Genomic DNA, 26,223 nt, shown 5'->3' on the forward strand with positions numbered 1-26,223 from the left:
GTAGAAGACCCGTACCGCAGCATTGTCGTAGAAGACCCGTACCGCAGCATTGTCGTAGAAGACCCGTACCGCAGCATTGTCGTAGAAGACCCGTACCGCAGCATTGTCGTAGAAGACCCGTACCGCAGCATTGTCGTAGAAGACCCGTACCGCAGCATTGTCGTAGAAGACCCGTACCGCAGCATTGTCGTAGAAGACCCGTACCGCAGCATTGTCGTAGAAGACCCGTACCGCAGCATTGTCGTAGAAGACCCGTACCGCAGCATTGTCGTAGAAGACCCGTACCGCAGCATTGTCGTAGAAGACCCGTACCGCAGCATTGTCGTAGAAGACCCGTACCGCAGCATTGTCGTAGAAGACCCGTACCGCAGCATTGTCGTAGAAGACCCGTACCGCAGCATTGTCGTAGAAGACCCGTACCGCAGCATTGTCGTAGAAGACCCGTACCGCAGCATTGTCGTAGAAGACCCGTACCGCAGCATTGTCGTAGAAGACCCGTACCGCAGCATTGTCGTAGAAGACCCGTACCGCAGCATTGTCGTAGAAGACCCGTACCGCAGCATTGTCGTAGAAGACCCGTACCGCAGCATTGTCGTAGAAGACCCGTACCGCAGCATTTGTCGTAGAAGACCCGTACCGCAGCATTGTCGTAGAAGACCCGTACCGCAGCATTGTCGTAGAAGACATGAAAGACAATATACTTTATTGGGAATAGTATGAAGTCTGTTACGCATACACAGGGTCCTGAAGCCTGCGTGATGAGAGGCAAAAATTTATACGCGATCTCCCAAACGCAACGAATGCCGCTCGGTGATGCATACAAGATTACCGATTGTTTCCTACGTTTATCGTGACAAAGCTAATAGATTTGAATTCAATGAACTTTTATTGAAATTCGTGCAATAATGTATTAAAGCTTAAAATAATAAGCGAGAAAGTTAAAATATTCGGAATATTTATGAATCTATAATGGCCAATTCAATTAGCATGATTGCTAATTTAAAAATGAAAACTGAATCTATTGAAGATATGGCAGGAGAAGTAAAGTAAGTGACTCCACAAGAGCTTTCGTTCATCTTCCAATTGAATCTTCCTAGTATTTCTGGTTATCAATTTCTTTAAAAGAATCTGAAGAGTCCAGCTTTGGTGACTGTCAAAGTCACTGTAGTGGATGGGACAGTTGTGTGGTCTGTTGTAGTTGTGGTTGTAGTCAAAGTGAGTGATGTCACGGTATACACAGTAGATGTGGTTGGTGGTACTGGAGGGGTATAAGTAACAGTGACAGTTGGAGAGATAGTCACAGTTGTTGCAAGACATTCGCTTGGTTTAACACTCGATGGTACTTCAACAATAACAGTGTCAGTTCCACCTGGGGTATCAGTCTCAGTGACAGTGGTGGTGTAAATACCAGTCCAAGTGGAAGTGATGGTGGTTTCTGGGTTTGGACCGTAACTGGTTGGGACCTCAACAATAACAGTGTCAGTTCCACCGTGTGTAGCAGTCTGGGTGATGGTCTTGGTAGTAGTACCAGTCCATGTAGAGGTTATGGTGGTTTGGGAGTTAGTTCCGTAACTGGTTGGGACCTCAACAATAACAGTGTCAGTTCCACCTGGAGTGTCAGTCTCAGTGACAGTGGTGGTGTAAATACCAGTCCAAGTGGAAGTGATGGTGGTTTCTGGGTTTGGACCGTAACTGGTTGGGACCTCAACAATAACAGTGTCAGTTCCACCGTGTGTAGCAGTCTGGGTGATGGTCTTGGTAGTAGTACCAGTCCATGTAGAGGTTATGGTGGTTTGGGAGTTAGTTCCGTAACTGGTTGGTACCTCAACAATAACAGTGTCAGTTCCACCGTGTGTAGCAGTCTGGGTGATGGTCTTGGTAGTAGTACCAGTCCATGTAGAGGTTATGGTGGTTTGGGAGTTAGTTCCGTAACTGGTTGGTACCTCAACAATAACAGTGTCAGTTCCACCGTGTGTAGCAGTCTGGGTGATGGTCTTGGTAGTAGTACCAGTCCATGTAGAGGTTATGGTGGTTTGGGAGTTAGTTCCGTAACTGGTTGGGACCTCAACAATAACAGTGTCAGTTCCACCTGGAGTGTCAGTCTCAGTGACAGTGGTGGTATAAATACCAGTCCAAGTGGAAGTGATGGTGGTTTCTGGGTTTGGACCGTAACTGGTTGGGACCTCAACAATAACAGTGTCAGTTCCACCGTGTGTAGCAGTCTGGGTGATGGTCTTGGTAGTAGTACCAGTCCATGTAGAGGTTATGGTGGTTTGGGAGTTAGTTCCGTAACTGGTTGGGACCTCAACAATAACAGTGTCAGTACCACCTGCAGTGTCAGTGTGAGTAACAGTGGTGGTGTAAGTACCGGTCCAGGTAGAAGTGACAGTGGTTTGGTCATTTGTAGCACTTGAAGTGTTATCAGGAGCAGTTGGGAATGGCTTACATGGCTTACAAGCAGCTGGAATAGGATTTGGCACTGGTCCAGTGTATGTAAGAGCACCTAATGGAACGCTAAGCAAACCAAGAGAACCATCAGTAGTAATCTTGAATAACTTTGGGTTGTAGCCGGTACCAATATTGAAGTATTGTGACAATAATCCTTTTCCTCTGAGAACTAAGATACCGGTTTTTGAGTTATAATCCCAGGCATTGTTGAGAAGGAAGTTTACGATTGGAATGTCCAAACCAATCTTGTTACCATTACCAAAACCAGCGACGGTAATGGTTTGTGGCTTTCCAAGAGCATTAGCTCTGATGGAAGATTGAGAGTCAGCCAAGTAGAATGTTTGCTTGGAGTCGACACCTAACAAGAGGTTAGACAAGAAAATTGTCGAATCATGGTCAGCAGTAATACAACCGGAACCTATGATTGAGTTAGTTTGCTTATATAACTCGTTGTGCAAGCAAATTTGACCGTTGTTGTAGATGGATTTGAGTGGAGCACCAAGACTAACAACACCAGTTCCTCTGAATTGATCGTAGATGACAATCAAACCATTGTTGGTCCAGGAAGGAGCAGTAATAGAAATAAATGGAATACCGACCTTGGAGTTAGTACCAAGATAGATTTCACCATTGTTGGTAAACGAAATACCAATCAAGTTGTAAGTAGGAGGCTTCAAAGTTTTGAATGAGTTGAAAGCAATTATACCATTGTTAGTAATGGAACCAAGACCGGAAGCGAGAGTGACAGATAAACCAAAAAAGCCATCTTTACCAGAAATGTAGAAACCGGCGTTTTCATCAACCTTGAGGTTTCCTTTCAAGGCAGTAACGGCATTGTTCCAAACAGACCAAAATGCACCAGGGTGAATTTCAATTGTTCCCCAGTTAAGATTGACACTGTCTCTCTCAACAAGTGGATGCCAAATGTCAAGGTTCAGGTAAGTGGCAAGCACAGAGGTACTTGTAAGGAGAACGCTTGCTAATAAGTTTGCAAGCTTCATATCGAATAATTTTAACTGAAGTTTCCTAATTATATTTCCGGACACAACACAGAAACGAGCCAGAATAGTCCTTTTTATACTATAGTTCCCAAAGCCATTACCAAAAAAATAGCTTTGTACTTGATCGTCTAAAACTCTTTGTTTCCAGTGGCTTCTACTGTACGAGAAATTTCACAGCCTCAGAGAATTCGATTTGCAGTCTAAAGCTTGGCATTTGGTGCCTTCGCTTCCTTCATTGCTTGAAAAAACAGTTGCGTATGTTTACAAGGCACCCATTCCGTTCAATTTCACGACAAGAATGTGTTCCTTCCTCGTCTGATGAAGTTTTTGCAGCAACTTGAGGCGGCCAAGTTACGCCCAATTAGTGTTTCGAAGCCTACTTGCGCAGGGTCGTTGCAAAACAAAAAGAACATATGTCGGATTGTGAATGCAACTAATCGCACCAAAGGAGGCTCACGATGCACAAAACAAGGTGTGCCTCCCACTAATTGAAGAGAAGGCGCCACCAACTTAAATCTAGAAAGCCTTGAAATAATAGAGGCGACTACATCTCACGTCTTACGTCGCCACTAACAATGCATAACATACTACTGGTAACGACATGTTCAACGTAGAGAGAGTCTTCTCCCATTAAAGAACATGTACCAAACGCTTTTAAGAACTATCACATATGCGAAACCATTCACCGGACATATGTGCTTGCCGTTGTCGTCAATCAAAACTTTCTTCTTAGCCAGTTTAGGAAATATAGTTTACGAGGGACAAACGTAAGGACCCTGATAAGGCGGAATTGACGTGTATGTGCCTTTTGTCGTTCGCTTAGAGACAGTAAGGCACCTGAGCCTAATACAGGATGGAAAATTACAATTTCGGCTATTTAGTTATCCCCTGTCGTTTCGACAACTCTATTTTTGAAGGAACTAAGCATGTGCATGTTTCTTGAAACAAAGGGGAATGTGCCGAACAGACTGTTAAGGAAGGAAAGGTAGTACATAAACAAAACTAATTTGTGCATCTTCGTCGTCACCTCATGAGTCTCAAGTGCCGAAGACACACCTCAATCCATAAACCCTACCTTACGAAAACGACCGAATTACATCTCGAAGTGGCATGCCCATGGCCTGATGAACTGTATTTCCCCCACCTAAATTCTCTTCTCCTTCCAGTATCTTGAATAGGCTCTTTGACTTGGCTTCCTCGCGGTAGAACCTGTGCATTCCAAATAGACATGTGCACATGTTTTTCGAACATATAACTATTAATACGATGACAAATAGTAATACGAATGGCAGCAGCTCTTCTACCGCCCTCTTTTCCATTCAAAATATCAACAGTGTTCTAAGAAATTACCTTTTCTGGTAAAAAGTTGTAGCCCTTAATTACCAGATGCGGAAGAAGTGGAAACTGAGTAATTCGAATAACAAACATTTTTTACAAATAATTGTGCGGAAGCTTAAGTGAAGGAACGAAGATATGTGAGGCGGTTATAATGTACACTAAATTTAAGCTAAGAAGACCCTGTGATAATTGGAAAGTGATTGAAATTGAGACTTGGTTTGATCGACTGGACCAGAGAATGCATAATTAATTCATAAAATTTGAACATTTCATGGATGGATATTTCATGGTGCTCTAGGAGTGGTTCTAAATTGGTCTAGGCAAGAAAGATGTACCATCTGAACAGAACAATAGGCTACTCGTGCTCTGATCTGAAATCATCCTGTAAGATATGGCCGCACAAATAATACACAAGAACAATAGGAGATATGCATCCACACCGAACTGCTTGTCCGTGGGAACGGATTAATTGGTGAGCTTTCTTGTGGTATTTCCTTCATTGATTCTTTTGCAACTTCAACATTCTAGAGTGTTGGAAGCTTTGCCGTTTCTTTACAGCCCTATACTGCGCTTCCTAGTATAATGGAAGTACAAGAGCTAATTTCAAACTCGTAAAGCTTAAATGAGCCATAGGTTCGCAGTACGACTGAATACCCCATGATGCATCAGCAAGTTGTCGACTACAATTTTTTTAAGCCGAGATACATTACGTGCATTCTGCGGATCTTTGAGAATGTACTAATTCCGTGTTGCTATCCTAGGAAACGAATCAAGAGAAATCATGATGAATCATTTTATTAAAGTTGAAATTCGAATTATGCGAATTATGCGTAAGGCACAAATTGACGAAGGCATCATCAATGATGCATAGTTGTGTTACCCTGCTTGAGCATGGTATGGGCGTTGTTCATTGCGCCCACGCAGCCATTATACGAGAAGTATTCCAATTGAAAGCAAAATGTCAGATCCTTGGAATACGCCCCTTTACAAATTTTTTCCTCAACACACATGGGTATCTGGCAGAAATTGCTTTGATCATCATTTTTGTCAAAATTAAGGCTTCTTACTTTAGTATTTTTGTACTCCTGATGATGGCTTTTCCATATCCATTCTGCACTTTTTCTATCTTGCTTTGAATCACATCATCGTTTAATCTGTGCGGTCCTTCTATCTCACAGTTTAGCCTTGTTGTAATGTTGCTTGGTTCTGGTGCCTTTAATTTCATTCATATGAAGTTGTCAATAAGCCATCCCACAGGGCCCTGATAATGAATGGTTCAACCTTGTAAGTCCAACGAGCAATCGAGATACCACAATCCCCACTGTTAATTCCATCCCTGTCCACATCTTTCAAGCCTACATGTCTCTGTTGTTCTAGTCCCAGTGAAGCGATATGAATGGAACTTTCAATCAACGGCGCCCAAATAATTGTGTCCTCCACATTTTAAAAGTCGTTGTATTGTAATGCACGACCAACTAAGGCATTGTTGAGGCAACTACCGTACAATGGTCCCTGTTTCTTCGAGTGGTTTAGTCAAAAGTATTGCACATTAACATTCTAAAAGCAGTGTAGGCGTCTACAGGCAATAATTTAAATGTGAGTAATGAACTATTTATAGCAATATATTTGAAACAGTATATTAATAGTTTATACAAAGTGGTAAGTTCTTTTTAAGACATAAATCGAAATCGAGTGTGTTTCTAATATTCTAACTTAATGACAGCCTTGTTTAAGCAAGGATGAATAAAGCTCCAACAACACCTCCTAAAGTTAAAATTAAGCTAGGAATGTTGGTGACACCAGAGTTAGCTTGTTCTACAGCACCTGGGGCGGAAGACTCTTCGGTGGTCTCTCCACTTGGAGATCCACTTTCAGACTTGGTGGCTTCGGATTGAACAGCTTCAGGAGCCTTGGATACAGGGGCAGCAGACTCGGCAGCTTCTGATGCAGCAGCCTTAGATTCGGAAGGTTGAGTCTCAGCTGGTTCAGATTCAGCAGCTTGTGTTAGAGCACCTTCGGTTTCAGCAGGCTTGGTCTCAGCAGCCTCCGATTGGGCAGGTTGAGTCTCAGCTAGTTCAGATTCAGCGGGTTGAGTCTCAGCTGGCTGGGTTTCAGCTGGTTTGGTCTCAGCTGGTACTTCCTCAGTTGTCTCTGGAGCAGTTGTTTCTTTAGCGGTTGTTGGTTCAACAGTAGGAGAAGTTTCTGGGGCTGTGGTTTGCTCGGCTTGAGCGTCAGTAGTAGTGGCAGCTGCGTCTTGTGCCTTTTCTAAGGCAGTGGTGTAAGAGGCAGCGACAAACCAGTATGGATCCCATACACCAGCTGTGGAACAAAGGGAAGTAGCTAAGTATCTTGCTGAAGAAATGTCAGCTCCTCCACACTTTTCAATCCAACATTCAGCAATAAGGTTGTTAAATTGAGGCATGACACACAAACAACCAGTGTCCCAGTAAGGACATGGAGTGTTTCCGGTGTCCTGTCTTACACAGTCTTTAGCACACTCTGGTAAATCAGCATAAATTCTGTCTGCAAATCCGTTAATGGTGGCTGTTTTAGCTACGGAAGGGTATTTTGTGTATGGATTTTCATCGGCTGCTAAAGCTACACTGGCGGTCAAAGCGAAGGTGGATACAAAGGTAGAAGTTCTCATTTTTGGTTAGCGAAAGTCGTTTCTATTGAAGAGAAGCTAAACAACCGAAAATTACTGGTCAAGTGGATAATTGTCCATTAATATATCTTTTTTATACGACTGTTTGTCAGGTTAGCTGAACCAAAGCGGCCATAAAAAATACAAATTGGGATTAGTCAATAACAATTGCCTAAATCATCAGAGAATGTGTCCACCGATATCCCCTTAGAGGTTAAGATATCATCCAATTGCAATATCGAAGTCGGAAAAGGTCTTGCAGCAATGAGTTAGCGGCATTTACCTGAAGTGCAACTCGATTTTCTTGACCATATTTTCCGATCGGGCCAAAAGCGAAAACACTGCTCATACAGAAGAAAAGTCTGGGCGAAGTGGAGTATTGAAAGAGTACCAAGAATTTTGGAACCATTGCATACACTTCCGGTCCTATGACCGGAAGTCTATTTTTATCTCGATCATCACTAAAATTCACACAAAATTGGCTTCTACGGCATCTTTCCAACTCATTTGCTGTCGGGAACAATAGAACTGCCTACATTGTAGAAATTGAGATAAAATAAACATTTTGAACTATGTAGGTTGTGTTATCGCGAAACACGTTTAGCACTGAATACTTAAGCTATTTAAATAAACATGGTAAAGAGGAACCCTAAAAATGCGCTCACAATTCCTGGGTAAAGTAGAAACGAGCCGTTGTTTGAGGTTGTGCTGCTTGTGGAGGTCAGGGTTGATGTGGAAGCGGCCGAAGAGGCATCTGTTTTTGAGGAGCTGCCAGTAGTCTTAGCATTTTCTTGTGTCTCGGATGCAGAGCCAGTTTCGCTTACTGATGATTCAAGACTTGACGTTGCAGATGCGGACGAATCGGAATCGCCAGTGGCAACAGCATCCTTGGCATTTCCTGCTGCGGTAGCAAGAGCAGTGGAAAGGGAAGCGGGCATCATCCATGTGTTAGCGCCGACTTTAGAACACAACGAGGTAGCCAATGAAGTTGCAACAACGACATCCTGGCCTGCACAGTTTTCAGCAACACATTGGGCAACCAATCCAGACCATTGGGGCATTACGCAGAAGCATCCCGTATCCCAGTAAGGACAGGGAGTGTTTCCTGTGCTAAATTCAACACATTTCTTTGCACATTGAGGTAAAAGGTCGTAGATTGGATCAGCAAAGCCGTTAATTGAAGCAGTCTTAGGGACCTGAGGATAGGTAGCCCAGTTATTTGCAAGCGAAACGCTTACAAAACTCAATAAGAGGAATAAATTTACGACACGAGACATCATACAATATAATTTGCTACTGTTTCAACTCAAAGCAATATTCAACTCATTCTACGAAATAGATCGATATAAATATGTTTTTGCTTTCAGTTCTTACAACCCAGCTCCGAACCGAATAATCCTTACGGATTTAAGATCTGTTTTGTAACAACTAAAATGCCTGGGGTAATTGGTCCTGGTTGGCTTAATTTTTACCAGCCGGAAGTCATTCCGGTTTTCTTAGCATCAACTGATTTTTTAGATAAAAGTGAGATTATGCGGGTGCCGCAGGTTAATGCTGCAGCAAAAAATGCAAAAAAATTGTTTTCTTGTCTTGGTAGTAGACCGACAAACGGATTTAGTTATTCGTAAATGGATAATTCTGCTAAACTTATAATGCCTTTGCAAACGTGTGCGTTCGACTTACCGAAAATTGTAAAGCAAAAGCGGTCGGAAGTACTTTAACAGATTCGACTATCCCTTCGATATGTCCGAAGTGACCTTAGGTGAGGTCATAACATTGGCGATAAGTCCGTTAGCAATATTCTCCAATGGCACTTAATTACAAATTTAAGGTATCTAGAGTAACCACTTGCATTTCCTTCAATTCTGGAGAAACAAGGAAATCTAAACGATGCAAGAGGGCTCCGGCGGAATGTAGACTGATAGGATAAGTCCTCAAATGGCAAACTAATGACTCTTTCTCGGATTGAATCTTCTCTTCACCCCTTCATAGCTAGCTCCCAATGCAAATCTAGTATTTCGCCATCTCAGAAGAAATTTTACTGTAATTAGGGGTGATCAATCTACCTTTTTTGAACTCTAATTGGTTAATTTTCAGAAGCTCCCTCACCGATAATAATTTTCTTGTAAATCGATGTCAAGACTTTTTACATAAAATAGTGTCTAATCTTGTACTATTACCTACTTTTTCTTGTTATCCTTGACAGAACTACTGCTGAAACGGTTGGAATAATATCAACGGTAGATCAGTTTTGGATTCTATTTATTATTACTATTAGAGCTCTTTATTAAAATGGCTTCTTCTATTCCCTTTGATGAGCAATTCTTCGTAGAAAAAGATAGGAACAACAAGTATGAGTGGCTTATATTTTGCATAACTATAATCTTGCTTTTATTTCATGGAATCTTATTCCACTGGTTACCTAGATATTTTAGAGGCAAAAGGGAAATCGACAGATTGAGGTACTTGCCTTACTTCAAATTTGTGAATAAATGGGACATTTTCACAAGCTGTGTTGCTGTAAAATTACCATATAGAAAGCAACCCTTCTACTTTCAACCTAGTGTACTCCTTTTGGGACTTGCATTCTTAGCTGTGAGTGGAGTTTTCTGCTTTGTCGAGACTACTGATCTTGACTATCAACCAAGGTATTATGTTGTTTCCAAAAGGATCCTGAAAGTTTCCGTAGGAACTTTGCCAACATTAATGATTATGCTCATGAAGAATGATTTGGTTACATCAATTACTGGTTTGCAACATGATAGAGTAACATTTCTACATATATGGTTGGGGAGATTGATGTGGATATCAATTTCGGTTCACTTGGCTTTAGCCTGTAAATACTGGTTAGGACTAAATTTTGAAATCATGATTATGATTCCACCACAGATTTTTGGAATGATGGCTTACGGATGTCTATTCTTTTTGACTTGGGCTAGTATGAAGTTTATTAGAACTTGGTCCTACGACTTTTTTCTTTTCCAACATAGAGTTTTCGCCTTCATTATGTTGCTTATGTCTTTTTTTCATAACAAAGGAAATAGGGCTGCTGTTCTTATTTCTGTTCATGGTCTTGTGATAGACAGGGTTGTTTCAAGAGCAATTTCGGTAGTTCATAAGAGAAGATGTCCCACAAAGGGAGAAAGCGAATTTGAAATACTTGATGATGAGACAATCTTGGTGACCATTCCTGTCAAAGAGGCAACTTTCTCACAAAAGTCATGGTATACGGTGTTTTTACCAAATGTCAAAATCTGGAAACCTGGCCAACATATCTTTTTAAATGTTCCAAAAATCAACTTCTTCCAGATGCACCCCTTTACTATTGCCAGCTTACAAGAATCGGGGGATATGAAGTTGCTTATAAGGACCCAGAAAGGTTTTACTAAGAGGTTGATGAAAAAATTGGTTAGCTTAAATGAGACCAATGATGACGAAGCTACAGAAATCATGACTACAGCTAGCTCTCAAACTGGTCGTAGGCATAAACTTAAAGTCAATTTTCATGGTCCTTACGGTGCAAAGCATCAACCATTGATCAACTTCGATTCCATTCTATTTTTCGCAGCAGGATCAGGAGGAGCTTTTGTCTTCCCTGTTGCTGTAGCCTTGTTGAGAGAAATTAAGAGAAAGGAAGAAAACAATGACTACTTACACAGACCAAAGAATAATATTATCAGAATTGTGTGGTCTATCAAGAAAAAGGAGAATATGATTTGGTTTGCTGATTCCTTCGGCGATTTAGAGGAATTTCTTGAGGAAAGGAGATTAATAATAAGCATATATATTACCCAAGAATCGAAGTCAAATGATGTTGTTCCAAACTACGAAATTAACACAGTCAATAGCAAATTCACAGAAAAACAGCTCACGCAATTCACATTTGAAACTGTGAAAGCTACCACAAGCTCATCAAATAACAGTTTCGCTTTTTCAGAGAGCGATCTCATGTCGTACAACTATGGGCGTCCAGACGTTGCCGAAATCATCGGCACACTGGCTCTGGCCATAGAAGAATATAATTCCCTTGCTGTTTGCTCCTGTGGACCTCCGCCATTCGTCAACAATATTAAGGTGGCATGTAACTCAAATAGAAAAAAGAAACATGCTCCCGATATTTACTGCTATTCTGAATCTTTCTAAATTTATAGGTATATGTGTATTCTTTCGATGTAATATATGAATATTGTATGCTGTGCGAAAGGTGATATGAATTTATGTATCCATTATACCCATATCTCAGGGCAATGGAACATCATCTCACCATACATGTTTGAGGAAGTCTAGCTTGCCTTTAGGGCCACTTCTATATGCTGTATTGGGCAATAAAAGCCAAAGAATTATCATCGTTGTAAACATTGCTATGAACAGCGGCAATACAACGTATGCACCAGCAAATTGAGAGATAAGACCCACTATGAATGGGAAAATCGCACCTCCAGAGGAACCGAATGCAGTTGTTATCGTCATAGAAACGACCTGAATCTTCCTTGGAAGTAGTCCATCCAGAACTACGTATGTTATCATAAGAGGGTAAACGGGACCAATTGCAATTCCACTCAAGGTAATAGTTAGGATTTCAATGGGCAAGCTAGGAATAACCCAGGTTAGGAGTACAAATAAGATTGCAAGAAGCCCCAAAATAAGGTTACCTCTTCTTGCCCCGATAGCTTTATGAATTAATCGGGTTAGTGCTAGCCTTCCAAATGTTAAACCAAACCAATACCCTGAAGCAACGTAACCAATTGAAGTAGATTTGTTGTTACGGTAGTCACGCAAATAAGTAGTGATCCAGCCACCTACTGCTACTTCTCCGCCTTGATAAAATAAAACAAAGAACGATGTTAGCCATGTCATGCGATTCTTCAAAGCTTCCTTCATTAGGTTCAGTTTGGAGTTGGGGCTCTCATTAGTTTCATCTGCAACTTCTTCTGGTGGATCCCATTTCTTCAAGTCGTCTTCGCCATGAGCAAAGGCATAATAACAATTAGCTATATTGACAACCATGAGAACTAGTAAGATCAAGTAGAAGTAGTTCCACTTGATTCCTGCCTCTACAAAGGCCGTGGCAACTAATGGGGATACCGAAGCACCAAGACCGTAACTACCGTGAAAGTAGCCTAATCCTGTGGAGGACTTCTTGAGTCTACTAACGAAGACATTGAGTTGTGACACGCAAATCCCAACACCGACACCTCCGAAAAAGAATCCCAACACGATCAATGGGTATTTCAGTCCAGTCAGTACTAATGCAAACATGATAAAAGAGGAAACACATCCCACAACCAAAGACTTTCGGCCCAAGTGAGTCTGTATCTTGCTTGCCAATGAGGCTACTAGGATATAACCAATAGCATTACTCAACCACAAGATAGAGGCAACGCTATAAGAGATTTTGTACTGCTCCTCTATGTAGTTCAAGAGAACCCCAACTGAACCGTCAGAGCAGCCCAATGTAAATGCCCAAACGCAAGCTGTGACAATTCTGTGCAAGTTCCGAGGAGGATTGGTGAATGTCATTTGCTCAACAGTGCTTTCCTCCTCAGCAACAAACTCCTCGATAACTTCATTGTTCTTGCTATCTTCGGATGCACCCTCCGCAATGTGTGTAGCAAAAACATCTATTTCGCTTCCTTTATAGTCCAAAGGAGGTCTTCTTTCGAGAGTCAGACGCTGTCCAGAGACATCTTTCATTTGGAATTGGTCTAACTCTGCGATATCATACGATTCCATGAACCTGGACAAACCTTGATTAGTCATACTGACTCTATGCTAAAATTATCGATTCTGGCAGAATCACAATGCTAAGGACGGGGCGAGAATAAAAACGGGGAAAGATCAAATACAACAACTGCTAGACAACCCCAACACTCAGCTCAATTCGTCTTTGGGCGAACTCAGTCCAGTCCACAGCTCCCTACTTATATTACCAATTTCTGATCTCTTCCACCCCACACGGCCCCATCGCTCATCAATATCCAACGGTCCTAAAGCGCATCATATACCTTCCCCCACTCAAACTGAAAATTCCTTCCGAATCAGTAAATTGTTCCGGACTTTTGTTGCATTCAACCGCGAAAATTACCGCCTAACAATTCGGAATAATACCGTGCATGGAAAAAATTGAGATGCTCGTTTCGCAGCAAAATGGTCACTAAAATGTAGTGTGATATGAAGCAGCCAGAAAAGGCGTATCTGTCGGAGTGAAATGAACGCCTGAGGCCAACCTTTGATTTGTGGAGTCGTGCTATTGTTTGTCATAGAGAATCGGTAATTAAATTAATAATCAATATTTCGTGGAGAAGAATGACCTTGGAACGACATACCTTTGGGTATGTTACCTGGGGCTTATTAATACAATGCTGGAGAATCTGAATAGGGTCAAGCGAGGCGATAATATCTTGTATTTTTAAAATTAGAAATTAATAAGACAGAAGAATTGAAGATTTCATACAAAAAAACGATAATTAAATATAGAACTGCCAATAAGATAATAGGAGGTAGTCAAACCGCAGGAATTAAATACAAGAACTCACTTTTTTGAACCGTCGCTGACGGTGCCATTGTCTGGGCTGATGGTACCAGCACCGTCGGCAGTGGTACCATCGATAGCAGCCGGTTCAACAGGGTCAGGGTTTGAAGTTGCAGCTCTCAACTTGGCCAATCTAGCGTCAGTGGATCTGATTGGCTCAAGAACATATGGGCTTTCTTCTTGTGGGTTCTTTTCTTCGTCGTAGTAGGCAAACTCACCAATTTGGGCCAAGTCAGTACCCAAAATCTCTTCATCTTCATGCAATCTAATTCTCAATTGTGGGATCTTGTCCATAACAAACAATAAGATGGCGGTAACAGTGAAAGACCACAATGCGATAGAAGCGGAACCAGCAAGCTGGAATCCTAATTGCTTCCAGTGTCTGTTCATCCATCCACCTTCAATTCTGACACTTGGGTCAGCGTAAGTCGAACCATCGGAGGAAGTAACGTAGTCAACAGCGAATAAACCGGTTAAGATAGATCCACAAATACCACCAATACCGTGTAAAGAGAAAACATCCATACCGTCATCGATTTGGAGGATTTCCTTCAAGTCAACAGCAAAGTTACAGACAATAGCTGGAACGACACCGAATACTGGAGCAGTGTAAACTGGGACGAAACCAGCAGCTGGGGTAATACCAACCAAACCAGCAATGGCACCAAGACACAAACCAACAGTAGACCACTTACCACCAGTTCTGAACCAGTCGACAAACATCCAAGTCAAACCTCCACAAGAGGCAGCAAGGTTGGTGTTGACACATGCGTACCAGGATCTAATAGTGGCATTACCAGTGGAACCACCGTTGAAACCGAACCATCCAAACCAAAGGAACACTGTACCTAAAACGATAGAAGAAACAGAGTGAGGCTTGTACTTTGGAACCTTACCAGAAATAAGAGGATCGTGTCTCTTACCCAAGACTAAGGAGTAGGCCAAAGCAGCGAAACCAGAGTTTTCGTGGACTGGTCCTCCACCGGCGAAGTCAAGAGCACCCAAGTTGAATAACCATCCGTTACCACCCCATGTCCAGAAAGCAATAGGACAGTATACGACGGTTAACCAGATAAACAAGAAGACCATCATTGGGCCTAATCTAGCACGCTCACAACCAGCACCAACCATCAAAATGGCAGTGGTGGCAGCGAACATACCCTGGTAGAAACAGAACAAGATGTCTGGGACAGTTGTGACAACAGCTGGGGCAGCAAATACGTTTTTCAATCCGAAGAACTCCAAGTTACCCAAGAAGTTAGAAGATCCACTCTTAGAAAACACTAATGAGTAACCCCAGAAGAACCATTGGAACGATGTTAAACAAGCTGCCATGATAGCGGCCCACATAAGGGATAAGGCGTGCTTTTTTCTGGAGATACCAGAATATAAAAGACCAACACCTGGAATCATAATCCACACAAGGGCGGAGGCGGTTCCAATCCAGGCCATGTCGGCCTTGTCGAATTGTTTGTTCAAGTCTTCAGTGAAGACGTTTCCACCATCTTCACCTGTAAAGTTGGCGGACATTTTGGTGTAGGATAGGTGACTTCTTTAGATGTAGTAATAGTTAAGAAGATTGACTTTTCAGTAAGCAATTGCAAGTCCTGATCTGTAACCTTGCTAGAAGTAGTGATGCAGAACAAGTAGAACAAGCAACAAAGGAGCCTAAGATAGAAAAAAGATACTACTATAGACAATTACTATGATCTAATATCTATAACCTAAGACCTATAACCAGAAACAACTGCATTTTGCAATATCCCACGGCACCTGGCTGGTATATATATACCACTTGCTCACAGGCCGGTGTTTCTCGTATTGCGGTAATCCTGCTACACCATGAATCGTATTTACGTGTAGTGTAAACAAGAAATTCCGTTTGGCTGTGTAAACTAGTTTGAATTGTTACCGTTTTCACAGTAATTGCACACTCAATCTGGAATCTCATTATCATCAGCCAATGGAATTGCAGCATTGTTAACGGTCAAGCATAATCAGTGGTTGCCTGCAGTCCTATACGAGCCGCACGCTATAGTCTAAGAAAACGCATGCATGAAAATATTGAAGTAATTTTCCAATTGTCACTGATAAGGTGTCTGCAGGAGAATGGACGGAGGCATTGGAGGGATGGGTAGGCGGAATGGGACGAAGACACGATACGATAGGGTGTGTGCCGGAGACCGGTAACGCAGTGGTGGTGGTCCAATGCAACCGGTGGGGTGAATATTGGGGGGGAATGATTGGCATATGGAGAATGAGATGCTCACGTCATAGGAATAAGGGCGTGAACTAGGGTTATTTTTGAGCGAAGAACGGTTACCACCCCAAACATGCTGTCATGATCGTAGGGAAACTGCGCCAGATCCATCTTCTTGACATTCCAATGGAGGTAGAGATATTCGTCAGGCTATCACTGGCCATCAAGATGGCAACAGGCCTGACCCCACCACTCCCAAGCGATACTGGAGCGCTTCAGCCAAGATATGATACAAATGACCTAAGATCAACGCCCTGAAGTTTCGGCTGTATTGTCTGGCAAGAGTACCCAAAGCAACCACGGCCTTGGATTCCTATCGGTCCTAAGCAGGTGCGTTTCATGTACTTTTCTTACATCGCGAGGATCCCATCCTTGCATACGATCGATGCATTACAAATTAGGTGTAAGGTAGTAGCTATCTGTGCACTAAAATACATACTAGTTAGGAAAATATCTCTACGATATGACTCCATTGACTCACGTTTTATTGGCTTAGAACATTTCTATGCAAGCAATATCTGAAAGAAATAAACGGCATTTTAAGCGTATTGTGTTTTCTTTCACTCAAGGTTTGCGTGTAAAGCCTAATATCTACATTGTGATGATGGAAGTTTTACGAACTTCTGCTCAATATACCGCAGGATTAAAACTCGTTATTATAGTTAGTCAAAGTCGTGCCGATGTCCTTATCATGAAATTACCCACATTAACTACCACATAATGACAGAGTATGCAGATCTCTCTTGTCAAATAAGTTGCTTACCAAATGTTGACTACTCTTCCTACACACATCAAGAGTTCATTTCGTTCACTACATTTTGATAGCTCTTGGGTTAGCTCTTGGGTTAAACTTTAATTAGGAAACCGCTCTGCTCCGGTCTTAAGATCTACCATCGGTGTCGATAATTCAGCGGTACTGCTCGTTCTAAGATACAAATTCTCACTTACCAACATTCACCTCATTCTCCAGTTTTTCGTGATCAATGGCTCCAAGAAAAATACCTTCTCTCTCATTCTCGTGCTTCGTTGCATAGCAAATGAACTCAACTCATGCAATTGTAAACACATTTCCTCATGTACGAAAATGTGGAGAGGATCGACAAATCACATCGCTGCAGTGATTCTCTTATCTTTCACCTTCGTTCCCTATTAAAACAACTTTTCTTGGAAGTGATAACACATGCACCGTGATATATGCAGTATTTGGCCGAAGATAGAGACTTATTATTATTGCATCTATATTTCCTGGGGTGGATGATGTAATTGGACTGGAACCCTTGACAACTGGTACAAAAAGTATCAAAAGGGAGAACAAGAGAGTCAAAGGCTACACATCTTGAATCGTCTTGAACTTAGCTCTAGAACAAAGGCTGTTTCTCTGGCCAAAGAACTAAGCCAACTGACCCAGCTCCTAACGGAGTCCTATTGTAAGCCACCAACCATAAAAGCCTACAAGAATGTATTTATCGGCCCTGTTTTACAATTCAAACCTTATTTCTCTTCTCTCCGGTACAATGACTACATTCCTTCCTTCTCGTTACTGCGTAATTGTTTTCTCTTTGAAAAGATTAGAATAACAACACCGGTACAGGAATGCTGTTACAGGAGGCTGGTAGATAAAGTCTCTAACGAAGCATATCTCTCCCATCACCGGTTACATTGTCTCCCCACATATTTTAATTATTGACGTGTCTATTGTCGATAGCGACAGAAGCGTAATCTGGGGGACTTCATAATAGCTTAAAGATATGCGTTAAGAATTAATACTTCTAAATTTGGAATCGATGCAATAGTATTAGTAAAGTCTCTATCAATCATTTCGTCTCATTGATTTTTTTATCAATAGCGGAAAGTTTTTGTACTACTTTTGTCCTTAATCGACTGCTAAAAGACGTGGATGTACTTAGTACTCCCTATTCGAACCCTTGAGCTTCAGTTGGAATAGGCTTGTTTCTACGAGAAAAAGAATACCCTGTGTTTCGAGGCGTTCAGAGTGCTTGTGTATAAGCTTGTCCTGAAGGTAAGATTCCAAAAGACTAACAAACAATGCAACACAACGCAGAACAAGGCAAGATGAGCACATTAAACACCACTGAAGCATCGTTGTTAAATTTCTAAGCCTCACCATGTGAAGTAGAATATCACCATCAAAATGTATGCCTTAACCCAAAAATGCCTTCATAACCTTATTCCATGGATTTGTATATATCCCCATACCAGTAGCAGTTGGGTGGTTTGCTGGATGTACAACCTCTTAAATGAACCATAAAAAAATAGAGAGTTAGAACCGATAACTGCGATTGGACCAATGCTTCGCAAGTAGTAAGACGCTCTAATGGTCTATTGGTAAAATCTAGAAGTCTATTCAGTACTCCGAAACTTCCGTTAGAGCAAATTTCGCTTCAAATCGGCCATGCCATAGTTTGTCCCTTCTCATTTTTACCAGTACTTGAATCTCTCAAATTGCGTAGCCAATACGTTATGTGATGTGATTGCCATCGAAGTCTTTTCAGTCTCGGATACTTTCTGAGCTCTTCGCCCTTTCCAAACTGGTAGCCTTTACTACTATATACAAAGAAGAGTTTCAGCAAACAGAATTTCTTCACTTCTCTAAAGCACCAAAAACCAGTCTCTCTGCTCAGATGAGTTTAACGATACTAAAGACACTCAATTTGGGACCCGAGTTGTTTGTTTGGCTCGACTACGCTTTTGACGAATCACCAGAAGATGGAATCATTCATCAAGAGTTTCTTGAATATAATTCGACACACTATAAACTCACACATAAATTAATGAATCCTGAAACCGAGGAGATCTACAGTGTTGCACCTGAATGTTTGATAACTAATGAACAAAGGCAATCAATCATAGATTACACTAATGCTAGACTTAAAACTATTATTAGTTCATCGAAGAGGAATATCCATAATTATCTTTCTTCAATACACATCTTCTACGAAGTTTACTTATTGCAAAAAAGTTAGAGCTTAGAATGCTTCACATAGCAAAAAGGCATCTAGTAAGAGCATAGGTGAATTATTTGATGGCTTCTTCTGTGACTTCACAATTATAGTTTTCCAACCAAATCTTTATGTAAAACAAGCATATAACAAAATCTAAGAGTGTCAGACGATTGTTTCCTTTTCTAAAACAAAATATACTGTGTCTGTCACCTATCTACTGTCATCATGTGTATTGACAAGGTTCCAAGAAGTGCTCAGTATTTGAAGCAGATCCTGCGTTACCTAATTGAGATATCTGATTAACATTTAGATTTATCCATAATATGCTATCAGATTATTTCCATGGAGCTTCTTCCTTTGTGGAAGTTATCAAATTATTCCATGCCAGCATTGATTTGCAAATGCTCAAATCGCAACTTTGCTAAGTACTTAAGGTAATAACTTTTTACTTCATGCATACCCATTTCGCTGAAGTTAGCTGACATCAATGCTTTGGTGACGCTATTTTCGGTATTGGAGGATACTTGCCTGGAGAAATTGAAATTTATCTTGTGCTACAAGGGACGTAGGAAAGCTGTCTTCGTAGAACTTCCAATAGATGTGTATCCAAGAAAACTTTTGCGATCTGTTCGTCACCACCTTACAATAGATAATATAGCGAAGACTTGATTTGAATAAATCCCACTTCAGGATGATCTTCTGTGATGTTTGCTGTCGAGTACACATATCAGGCTCACCTTCCAAATCTTGTGATGTAACGAAGTGAACAAAATTCTGAAGTAAAAATTGTGAATTATTGCACTTTTTTGTCCAAAAGTCGCTATATTATGTATAAATTGGTTACTATCACTATCTATATGACTCCAAGATGCTAAAGAAATCTCGCTACACTTGGAATTAATCTTAAATTGCCTTAAAAGTATTAGAAAGTTTCAATTGCATCATCTTTCAATTGCATCCATCTTTGACTCCATCATTGAAATTGGAGGGCTTTCGCAGCCATTGCATAATTCGTAAGTTAAGTTTATAGTACCATTCTTTACTTGAGATCTGTTATTGGCCACAACTTATCCTCCCACCAACCTAGGTTCGCACTCTATGGTTGTAATCTTACTAGAACTATTGGATTCTTTCAATCACCCGTATGCTTTGGACAGGATCTTGTGTGACACGTTGTGTGTACATTGTGTGTATATCTGCCATTCTCTCTCTCTCTCTCTCTCTCTCTCTACTGCACAGTCTGTCCATAAGAAGCCTGCCCATACAGTCTTGTAATTACTCCATTGCTCCTACGCATATTCTCTCTCTCTCACACACTCTCTCTCTTCTCACTCTACTGAAACTCTCTCTTACTTTCAGTCGCTCTCTCACACACTCTCACTCACTACTGACTGCGTTCTTCATGTTCCTCAGTTCTTTCGTTTGCTTTGATGTACGGGTCTTCTACACATCTTTGACGTGCTTGGTTCACTCACGTTTTCGTATTTCGTTTCGTTTGTCGTTTCGTTTGTCGTTTCGTTTGTCGTTTTCGTCTTTGTCATTATTCATTTTTATTGTTACCTTGCTGTTACCCATTACTCGTTCCGACATACTCTCGCACCTAGTAAGCATTCTCATCTGTTTGTGAAAAGATTCTCTATTTGTGCATGTAATACCAAGACCCTCTACTGCTTGGATTATAACTTTCGATGCCGTCTTCTCTCGTAATACTCTTTCTCTCGTTTGTCTCTCCATCTCCGTCCCGTCTCCATCTCTATAGCATTGCACTTTTCTAAGATCTCTTCTCCTCTGAATCTCTCCCATTGAGTCTCTCCCCCCGGAGTCTCTCCCACTGAATCTCTCCCTTACCACTTCCTACCCTTCCACCCTTCCACCCATGCTGTCACCTTACGCTTCTCCTATTCCCAATGTCGCACCACCCGCCCTCATGTCCCTACAACCTCCCTAAAACCCTCCCACGTCTAATGTCGCACTCTCACGGTCTCATTTGCCATATTTTCACCACGTCCCAAAACAGAAGTGGCAGTAAAAAACGGTGGTTTCACTGGTTAACCATTTGTCAGTAACAGTAACAACCAGTCACGGAAACACCATCAATACGTCGAAAGAATCGCCGCTTTCCGTCGTGAAAACCGTTCCTGTTACCTGTGTCCTCCTCGTCACCACCCTGAAATCCCACAATGGCCGAAGACTCCGCAGAACAGTTCAACTACCCCACAACCATCCTAACCTCCAAGACTCCAGAACAAGCAGCGCTTATTCTCCCCAATGGACTCAATACAGCCTACAAGCTCATCGACACCGATCTTGTGCGCTGGTTTAAGGAGTACAGAGACACGGTCTCTGCTTACAACAATGGATTGAAGACGCTTTTGAAAGAAGGATCTGCTTTTTTCACCGAACTGAACAACAACGGTGAGTTTGCCAACTTTCCTCGCCATTGGAACTGTCTTTTGGCTTCGCTTCAGATCGAACAGGCAGCAAACCAGGTGTTGATTTCCAGGCTCGATTCCGAAATCATCCGGCCGTTGAAAGACGTCGTGGAAAAGGATGTAAGATTATCAGAGTTACTTGTTAACTCATCAGAATTGTCGGAAATAAGTGCTGGATTGGGCCATGGAAAGAGCAATGCTGAGATGCAATGGAACTACAAGGCTCCCCAGATCTTCCAGACATTCGAAGACTTCAAGAAATTCGAGACTCAGTTCCTCTTTGACATCGTCTTGAACTACTTCCAGACTCACAATGCCAAGTTGACCAAAGGCCTCACCAACAATGAAAATTCAACCAATTACCTCTTAAAAAACTACAAGCTCGACAACGAGATGAAATTCCATTTGGAATGGTTAGTTAACAACAAATTCGTACCCGAAAAGGGCGGTTTTGTAAATCAACAACAGCAGCAACAAGAGAAGCAAATAAACAAGCAAAACCGTCGCTTGAGTAACTTGCCTGCTTACAAAAACCACCAAGCCGAAGACCGTAATGTTGTGCCCTCTGGCTCAACAATCGGTTCCAGCGAATTGATTGCTCCAGGAGGAGCTCCAAAGAAGCCTTCTAAGTTGAAATCTCGTGTTGGCTCGATATTTGGCCGTAGAAACAAAAAATCAAAGGCTAAGAACGGCCTCAATAATGAAGCCATTCCAGAGACTGCCTCGTTACAATCCACTCCTTCGAATGTCTTCCACACACGTACATCTTCTATTATTTCGAGAGCAAACTCGTTCAGAAGACAACCAACAGATACTTCCAACCATGGACCATTGCCAGCTACACCTACAACAGCCCACTCGGGAACGTTCCCTCTGCAAGGTCAGGCCCAGCAACCTATCGAGGAACAGCCTACTCCTCAAAGTGAGCAACAGCAAAAGCCAGAATCTCCAGAAGACTACCATTCTCTCCAGCCACCAGCTCTTCCTGAGAAGCAAGCACAGTCTTCTTCCAGCCCTCTGTACTACACTAAACCTAAGGGAGAAGTTCCTCCTCCAGCATCAATGAACACTGCTCCATTGCAGCCAGTACAGAAGCTGCTGACTCAATCAAGAGAACAGCTCCTGCAACCACCACCTATCGTAGACTCACCTAATGTAGTGAAATATGGAGATTCTGAGCTGTCATCTGATGAAGAGGGTCCAGAAGAACCAGGTTCGGGCCGCCGCTTGTCAATGTTGCAACGTCACGACCTTGCTCCTGAACCAGAACCAGTGCAACAGCAATCCCAACCATTCCATGAAACAAGACCGGTTGAGAAGACCGCTTTGCCAACCTTAGCCCCACCCGCTACTTCCCAAGTCTTTGGTAGAAACAATGGAACTACAAGTAGCTCACCAGACATTCATTTGCCCTCAGAGGCACCTTTGTCTGTGCCTAGATCTCGCCAGAGTAGTGCTGGAAAGTATAGTTTTGAGGCAGGTGATGACCAGCAACCAATCTCTGCAACACCTAGATCCAGTGTCCAGAACGTGTTTGAGCCAGATTCTGCTCCTCATTCGGAACCAAGTGAACCAATTGCTTCAAAAGACAGTGTAACCAACAATGGCGACACTAATAATGCTAACAATAATAATAACGGATGGATAGCTACTGCCGCCGCCGCTGCTGGGGCTGCTGGGGCTGTTGGGGCTGCCGGAGCCGCTGCAGTGGCCTCTGTAACCTCAGGAACCTCCAGACCTAAGAGCGACGCTGCTCCTCCACCACCACCATCGAGAAAGGTACATCACCACCCAACTGAGGATACCTTACTGGACAAGCAACTTTCTAACCAACAAGTAGATTCAGCATATCCATTACCACCACCACAGCCAGCCGCCCCACACAGAGAGAGATCTGAAGTTAATTCCCAGATGTTCCACAATCTTCCACTTGCTCGTGAATCACTCATTCAGCCAATGACGACTGGTGGCTCCATTCCAGCTTTGATCCCACAAGACACTGGTATGTCTATTCTGAAAACTGATTACTTCAGACATTTTGATTCTTCCCATGGATTGGATACCAAGGGCTTAAATGCTTCAATTGCTGATGTGATCAATGCCAACTTCAGAGATGGCAAATTAGTGAAATCACAAATCATTGGTGAAATTGCTTTTACCTATAGGCCCAAGGAAAATGAGAAGTCTTTGCCAGTTGAGCCAATCTTGGTCAAAATCCCTAATTCATATGAGAAACTTATCTTAAACAATTCGTTTGTAGACAAGCTCAGTGAAGACACTTTCAAGATTTCGCCTGCATTGGTTACTTCTAAGACTCTTGGTGGTTTGAAATACGTCATCAGATTAACTGAAGCTCAGGTACCACTTATTGTGCAGCAAGTGTGGAAGTACGAGGCACACCAGGCCAGTTTGGTGATCAAATTGAGGTTGAATCCATCTATTAGAACACAAGTGACCTTTGAAAACTTAGTTGTCTCGGTTGCTTTGAAGAACACAGTCGTTGCGTCTTCAGCATCATCGAAGCCACAAGGTGCTTTCAATAAAGAAAAGAGTAGAATTACTTGGAGATATAACCACCCATTAGTATTGGGCGGTGACATTGTAGAAGAAAAATTGATAGCTCGTTTCATGACTAACGGAAAGGGCCAGGAAGATGATAGTGGAGTTCAGCTCAAATTCCTTATTCACGACCACCCTATCAAGTTCACAACTATCTATGATTACAATGATGACAATAAAGAAATTCCACTGGTTAGAAACGTCACTAGTGGAAGTTACAATGGGCATGCTTGAAGATCATGCAAAATTAAGGTTCGAGTTACTAATTCAGCCTTTTGTTGAGGAAGGTGCAATAAAGTACATTGGAGAGTGCTTTATATGACATTCATGAGAAGAGTGACCAGACGTCGAAGAAGGTCTGACTTGCTCATTGTTTTAGATAATTTGTTCGTATTATAAATATATACTTTGCGTTTTCTTATGGTATTGATAATCTAAAAGACATAAATTCGATATAATTATTCTTAATATACTGATATCACTCTTTTTTATTGTGCAGACCAAAGTATAAGAATTAATTCATTCTTCATTGCAACTAACTCAAACTATATAAGATGCTATATACTTTAGTCATATAAATAAATGCCATTATGGGTCATAGAATTTGGTAGATGGAAACTTCTTCCGAAGAAGAACGCAATCATCAAAGATGGTAAGCAGTATTAATTCAACGCGCATTTATTGGATCAGCCTTGGACAACGGAACTGCCGTTTCCCATGTATTAATACTAGCTTTCAGGTGAGACATTTCACGTATCTCCTCTAAGTATCTTTCTTAGAAGTACCTTCGGATGGTGTCAAATCATTGTAAGCACTCTGTAAACCTCCTAATTGCTTCTTAAAAGTCTGGATATCGATCTCCTTCAACTTGATCAATTGCTTGTACTTTTCAACCTCTTCGTCGTCGGAGCCAAACTTCCCAGCGGAGGTCAATTTTCTGTATTCAGCCTCCTTATGAACCAACTTTCTGACTATTGTTATCACAGTGCCAATAGCAAGCATTAAATACAACACGGCACCACTCAAATAGAGATTTCTCTGGGAGTAGAATTTGGTGGCCAACTGCTCGTGAGTCAACGAAACCGAGCGGGCATGCTGGTCAGTGCCACCAAGGCTATTGAGATAGAATGGCGCATCGGCATATCCTTCAATACGTTTCAATCTGGCAACGCAGTCCAAGAACTGCAAACCCAATAGAATTATCGAGAACGCCACCCCAACCTTGAAATTCTGGGATTTCTGAAGAACCCATGTAAGATCGACGATCTTGGTTCTGACGACGTGGGGCAATGGCAACACCAAGAGGAGAAGCACCACCATCTGGCCAATCAAGGTGACGAACACCAATGTCATTTGAATACTCATGGCGAAATTCTGGTTCAATTGCAATGTTAGAATATACGACTGGGGCGAAAGATAACGGGTACAATAAGTTATCAATCAGATATACAAGAAACACTCAGTTACAATTGTAAATTGGTGTTGAAATTTTACGAATTCCGCTATTAAACACTAGTATACTGACTCAAAATGCGTTCAATCAACCCTGAAGTCCTATACTCAATACTTACTATAGAATAAAGACACATTCAATCACATTCTTTTAAAGCCTTCAAATGCTCTCATACTTAACGTGTTCATTAACGTGAAATTTCACACCTGCATGGAACCAGTTGCATTGTTGCAATTATGCGAGGGTTAGTACTGAGGCAAGGGTGTAATTGGCAGTCGGTTGATGGGTGTTTCAAGTGGTTTCCTTTGCAGCCGTCGGGGAATAGTTTGGGAGGAGCTATGTGTGGGTAGTATTGGTGGTGGATTGGGGTTGGATTATAAGGAGTCTTGGGGTAATTTAAAATAGGCAGAAGGGGTCATCATTGTCTCTTTTTTTTTACATTATTGCAAGACTGGATAGTTAAAAATTGGGACTCAGAGAGGGTCCGGTTCATATACTTAATGCCGAGAAAGTCTTAATTACGAAGTATGTTTTCTTAGTAAAGCTAGTTAGCAAAGAGATGCTTCTTTTACAAGTAAAGCGCTTTTGGAAGA

At 41.8% G+C, this 26,223-nt stretch overlaps 9 protein-coding genes across 9 annotated transcripts; 2 read left to right on the forward strand and 7 right to left on the reverse strand. All coding sequences in view use genetic code 12, as the record gives it.

The window, feature by feature from the left end:
- Nucleotides 1-23: 23 nt before the first annotated feature.
- On the reverse strand, nt 24-596 carry RJT20DRAFT_78175 (uncharacterized protein; the record flags this gene model as incomplete). Its single annotated transcript, XM_064921200.1, has 1 exon — nt 24-596. A coding segment is annotated over one exon (573 nt), but the record flags the coding sequence as incomplete, so codon positions are not given.
- Nucleotides 597-878: 282 nt separating this feature from the next.
- On the reverse strand, nt 879-3,608 carry RJT20DRAFT_32378 (Hyphally regulated cell wall protein N-terminal-domain-containing protein). The gene has a single exon (XM_064919710.1). It carries the CDS (start codon nt 3,447-3,449, stop codon nt 1,119-1,121), a length of 2,331 nt encoding a protein of 776 aa, XP_064774680.1. The 5' UTR covers nt 3,450-3,608; the 3' UTR covers nt 879-1,118.
- Nucleotides 3,609-6,407: 2,799 nt separating this feature from the next.
- On the reverse strand, nt 6,408-7,466 carry RJT20DRAFT_126538 (CFEM domain-containing protein). The gene has a single exon (XM_064916781.1). It carries the CDS (start codon nt 7,432-7,434, stop codon nt 6,517-6,519), a length of 918 nt encoding a protein of 305 aa, XP_064774681.1. The 5' UTR covers nt 7,435-7,466; the 3' UTR covers nt 6,408-6,516.
- A 588-nt stretch (nt 7,467-8,054) lies between these two features.
- RJT20DRAFT_144717 (CFEM domain-containing protein) lies at nt 8,055-8,708 on the reverse strand (the record flags this gene model as incomplete). The annotated part of the gene is made up of 1 exon (XM_064918750.1): nt 8,055-8,708. The coding sequence occupies one exon, from the start codon at nt 8,706-8,708 to the stop codon at nt 8,055-8,057; it is 654 nt and encodes a 217-aa protein (XP_064774682.1).
- Nucleotides 8,709-9,723: 1,015 nt separating this feature from the next.
- FRP1 (Frp1p) lies at nt 9,724-11,574 on the forward strand (the record flags this gene model as incomplete). The annotated part of the gene is made up of 2 exons (XM_064921544.1): nt 9,724-11,234; nt 11,280-11,574. 2 exons carry the CDS (start codon nt 9,724-9,726, stop codon nt 11,572-11,574), a joined length of 1,806 nt encoding a protein of 601 aa, XP_064774683.1.
- A 117-nt stretch (nt 11,575-11,691) lies between these two features.
- Nucleotides 11,692-12,951, reverse strand: RJT20DRAFT_144719 (major facilitator superfamily; the record flags this gene model as incomplete). The annotated part of the gene is made up of 1 exon (XM_064918751.1): nt 11,692-12,951. The coding sequence occupies one exon, from the start codon at nt 12,949-12,951 to the stop codon at nt 11,692-11,694; it is 1,260 nt and encodes a 419-aa protein (XP_064774684.1).
- A 626-nt stretch (nt 12,952-13,577) lies between these two features.
- MEP2 (ammonium permease) lies at nt 13,578-15,850 on the reverse strand. The gene has a single exon (XM_064919711.1). The coding sequence runs from the start codon at nt 15,491-15,493 to the stop codon at nt 13,964-13,966; it is 1,530 nt and encodes a 509-aa protein (XP_064774685.1). The 5' UTR covers nt 15,494-15,850; the 3' UTR covers nt 13,578-13,963.
- Nucleotides 15,851-21,366: 5,516 nt separating this feature from the next.
- On the forward strand, nt 21,367-24,411 carry RJT20DRAFT_94978 (uncharacterized protein; the record flags this gene model as incomplete). Its single annotated transcript, XM_064921555.1, has 5 exons — nt 21,367-22,173; nt 22,237-22,540; nt 22,733-22,977; nt 23,038-23,209; nt 23,465-24,411. 5 exons carry the CDS (start codon nt 21,367-21,369, stop codon nt 24,409-24,411), a joined length of 2,475 nt encoding a protein of 824 aa, XP_064774686.1.
- A 237-nt stretch (nt 24,412-24,648) lies between these two features.
- Nucleotides 24,649-25,768, reverse strand: RJT20DRAFT_126546 (uncharacterized protein). Its single transcript, XM_064916782.1, has one exon. The coding sequence runs from the start codon at nt 25,540-25,542 to the stop codon at nt 24,940-24,942; it is 603 nt and encodes a 200-aa protein (XP_064774687.1). The 5' UTR covers nt 25,543-25,768; the 3' UTR covers nt 24,649-24,939.
- Nucleotides 25,769-26,223: the final 455 nt, after the last annotated feature.

The sequence above is a fragment of the Scheffersomyces xylosifermentans genome, assembly GCF_036884685.1.
Source record: "Scheffersomyces xylosifermentans strain CBS 12540 chromosome Unknown RJT20scaffold_3, whole genome shotgun sequence".
Lineage (NCBI taxonomy): Eukaryota > Fungi > Ascomycota > Pichiomycetes > Serinales > Debaryomycetaceae > Scheffersomyces > Scheffersomyces xylosifermentans.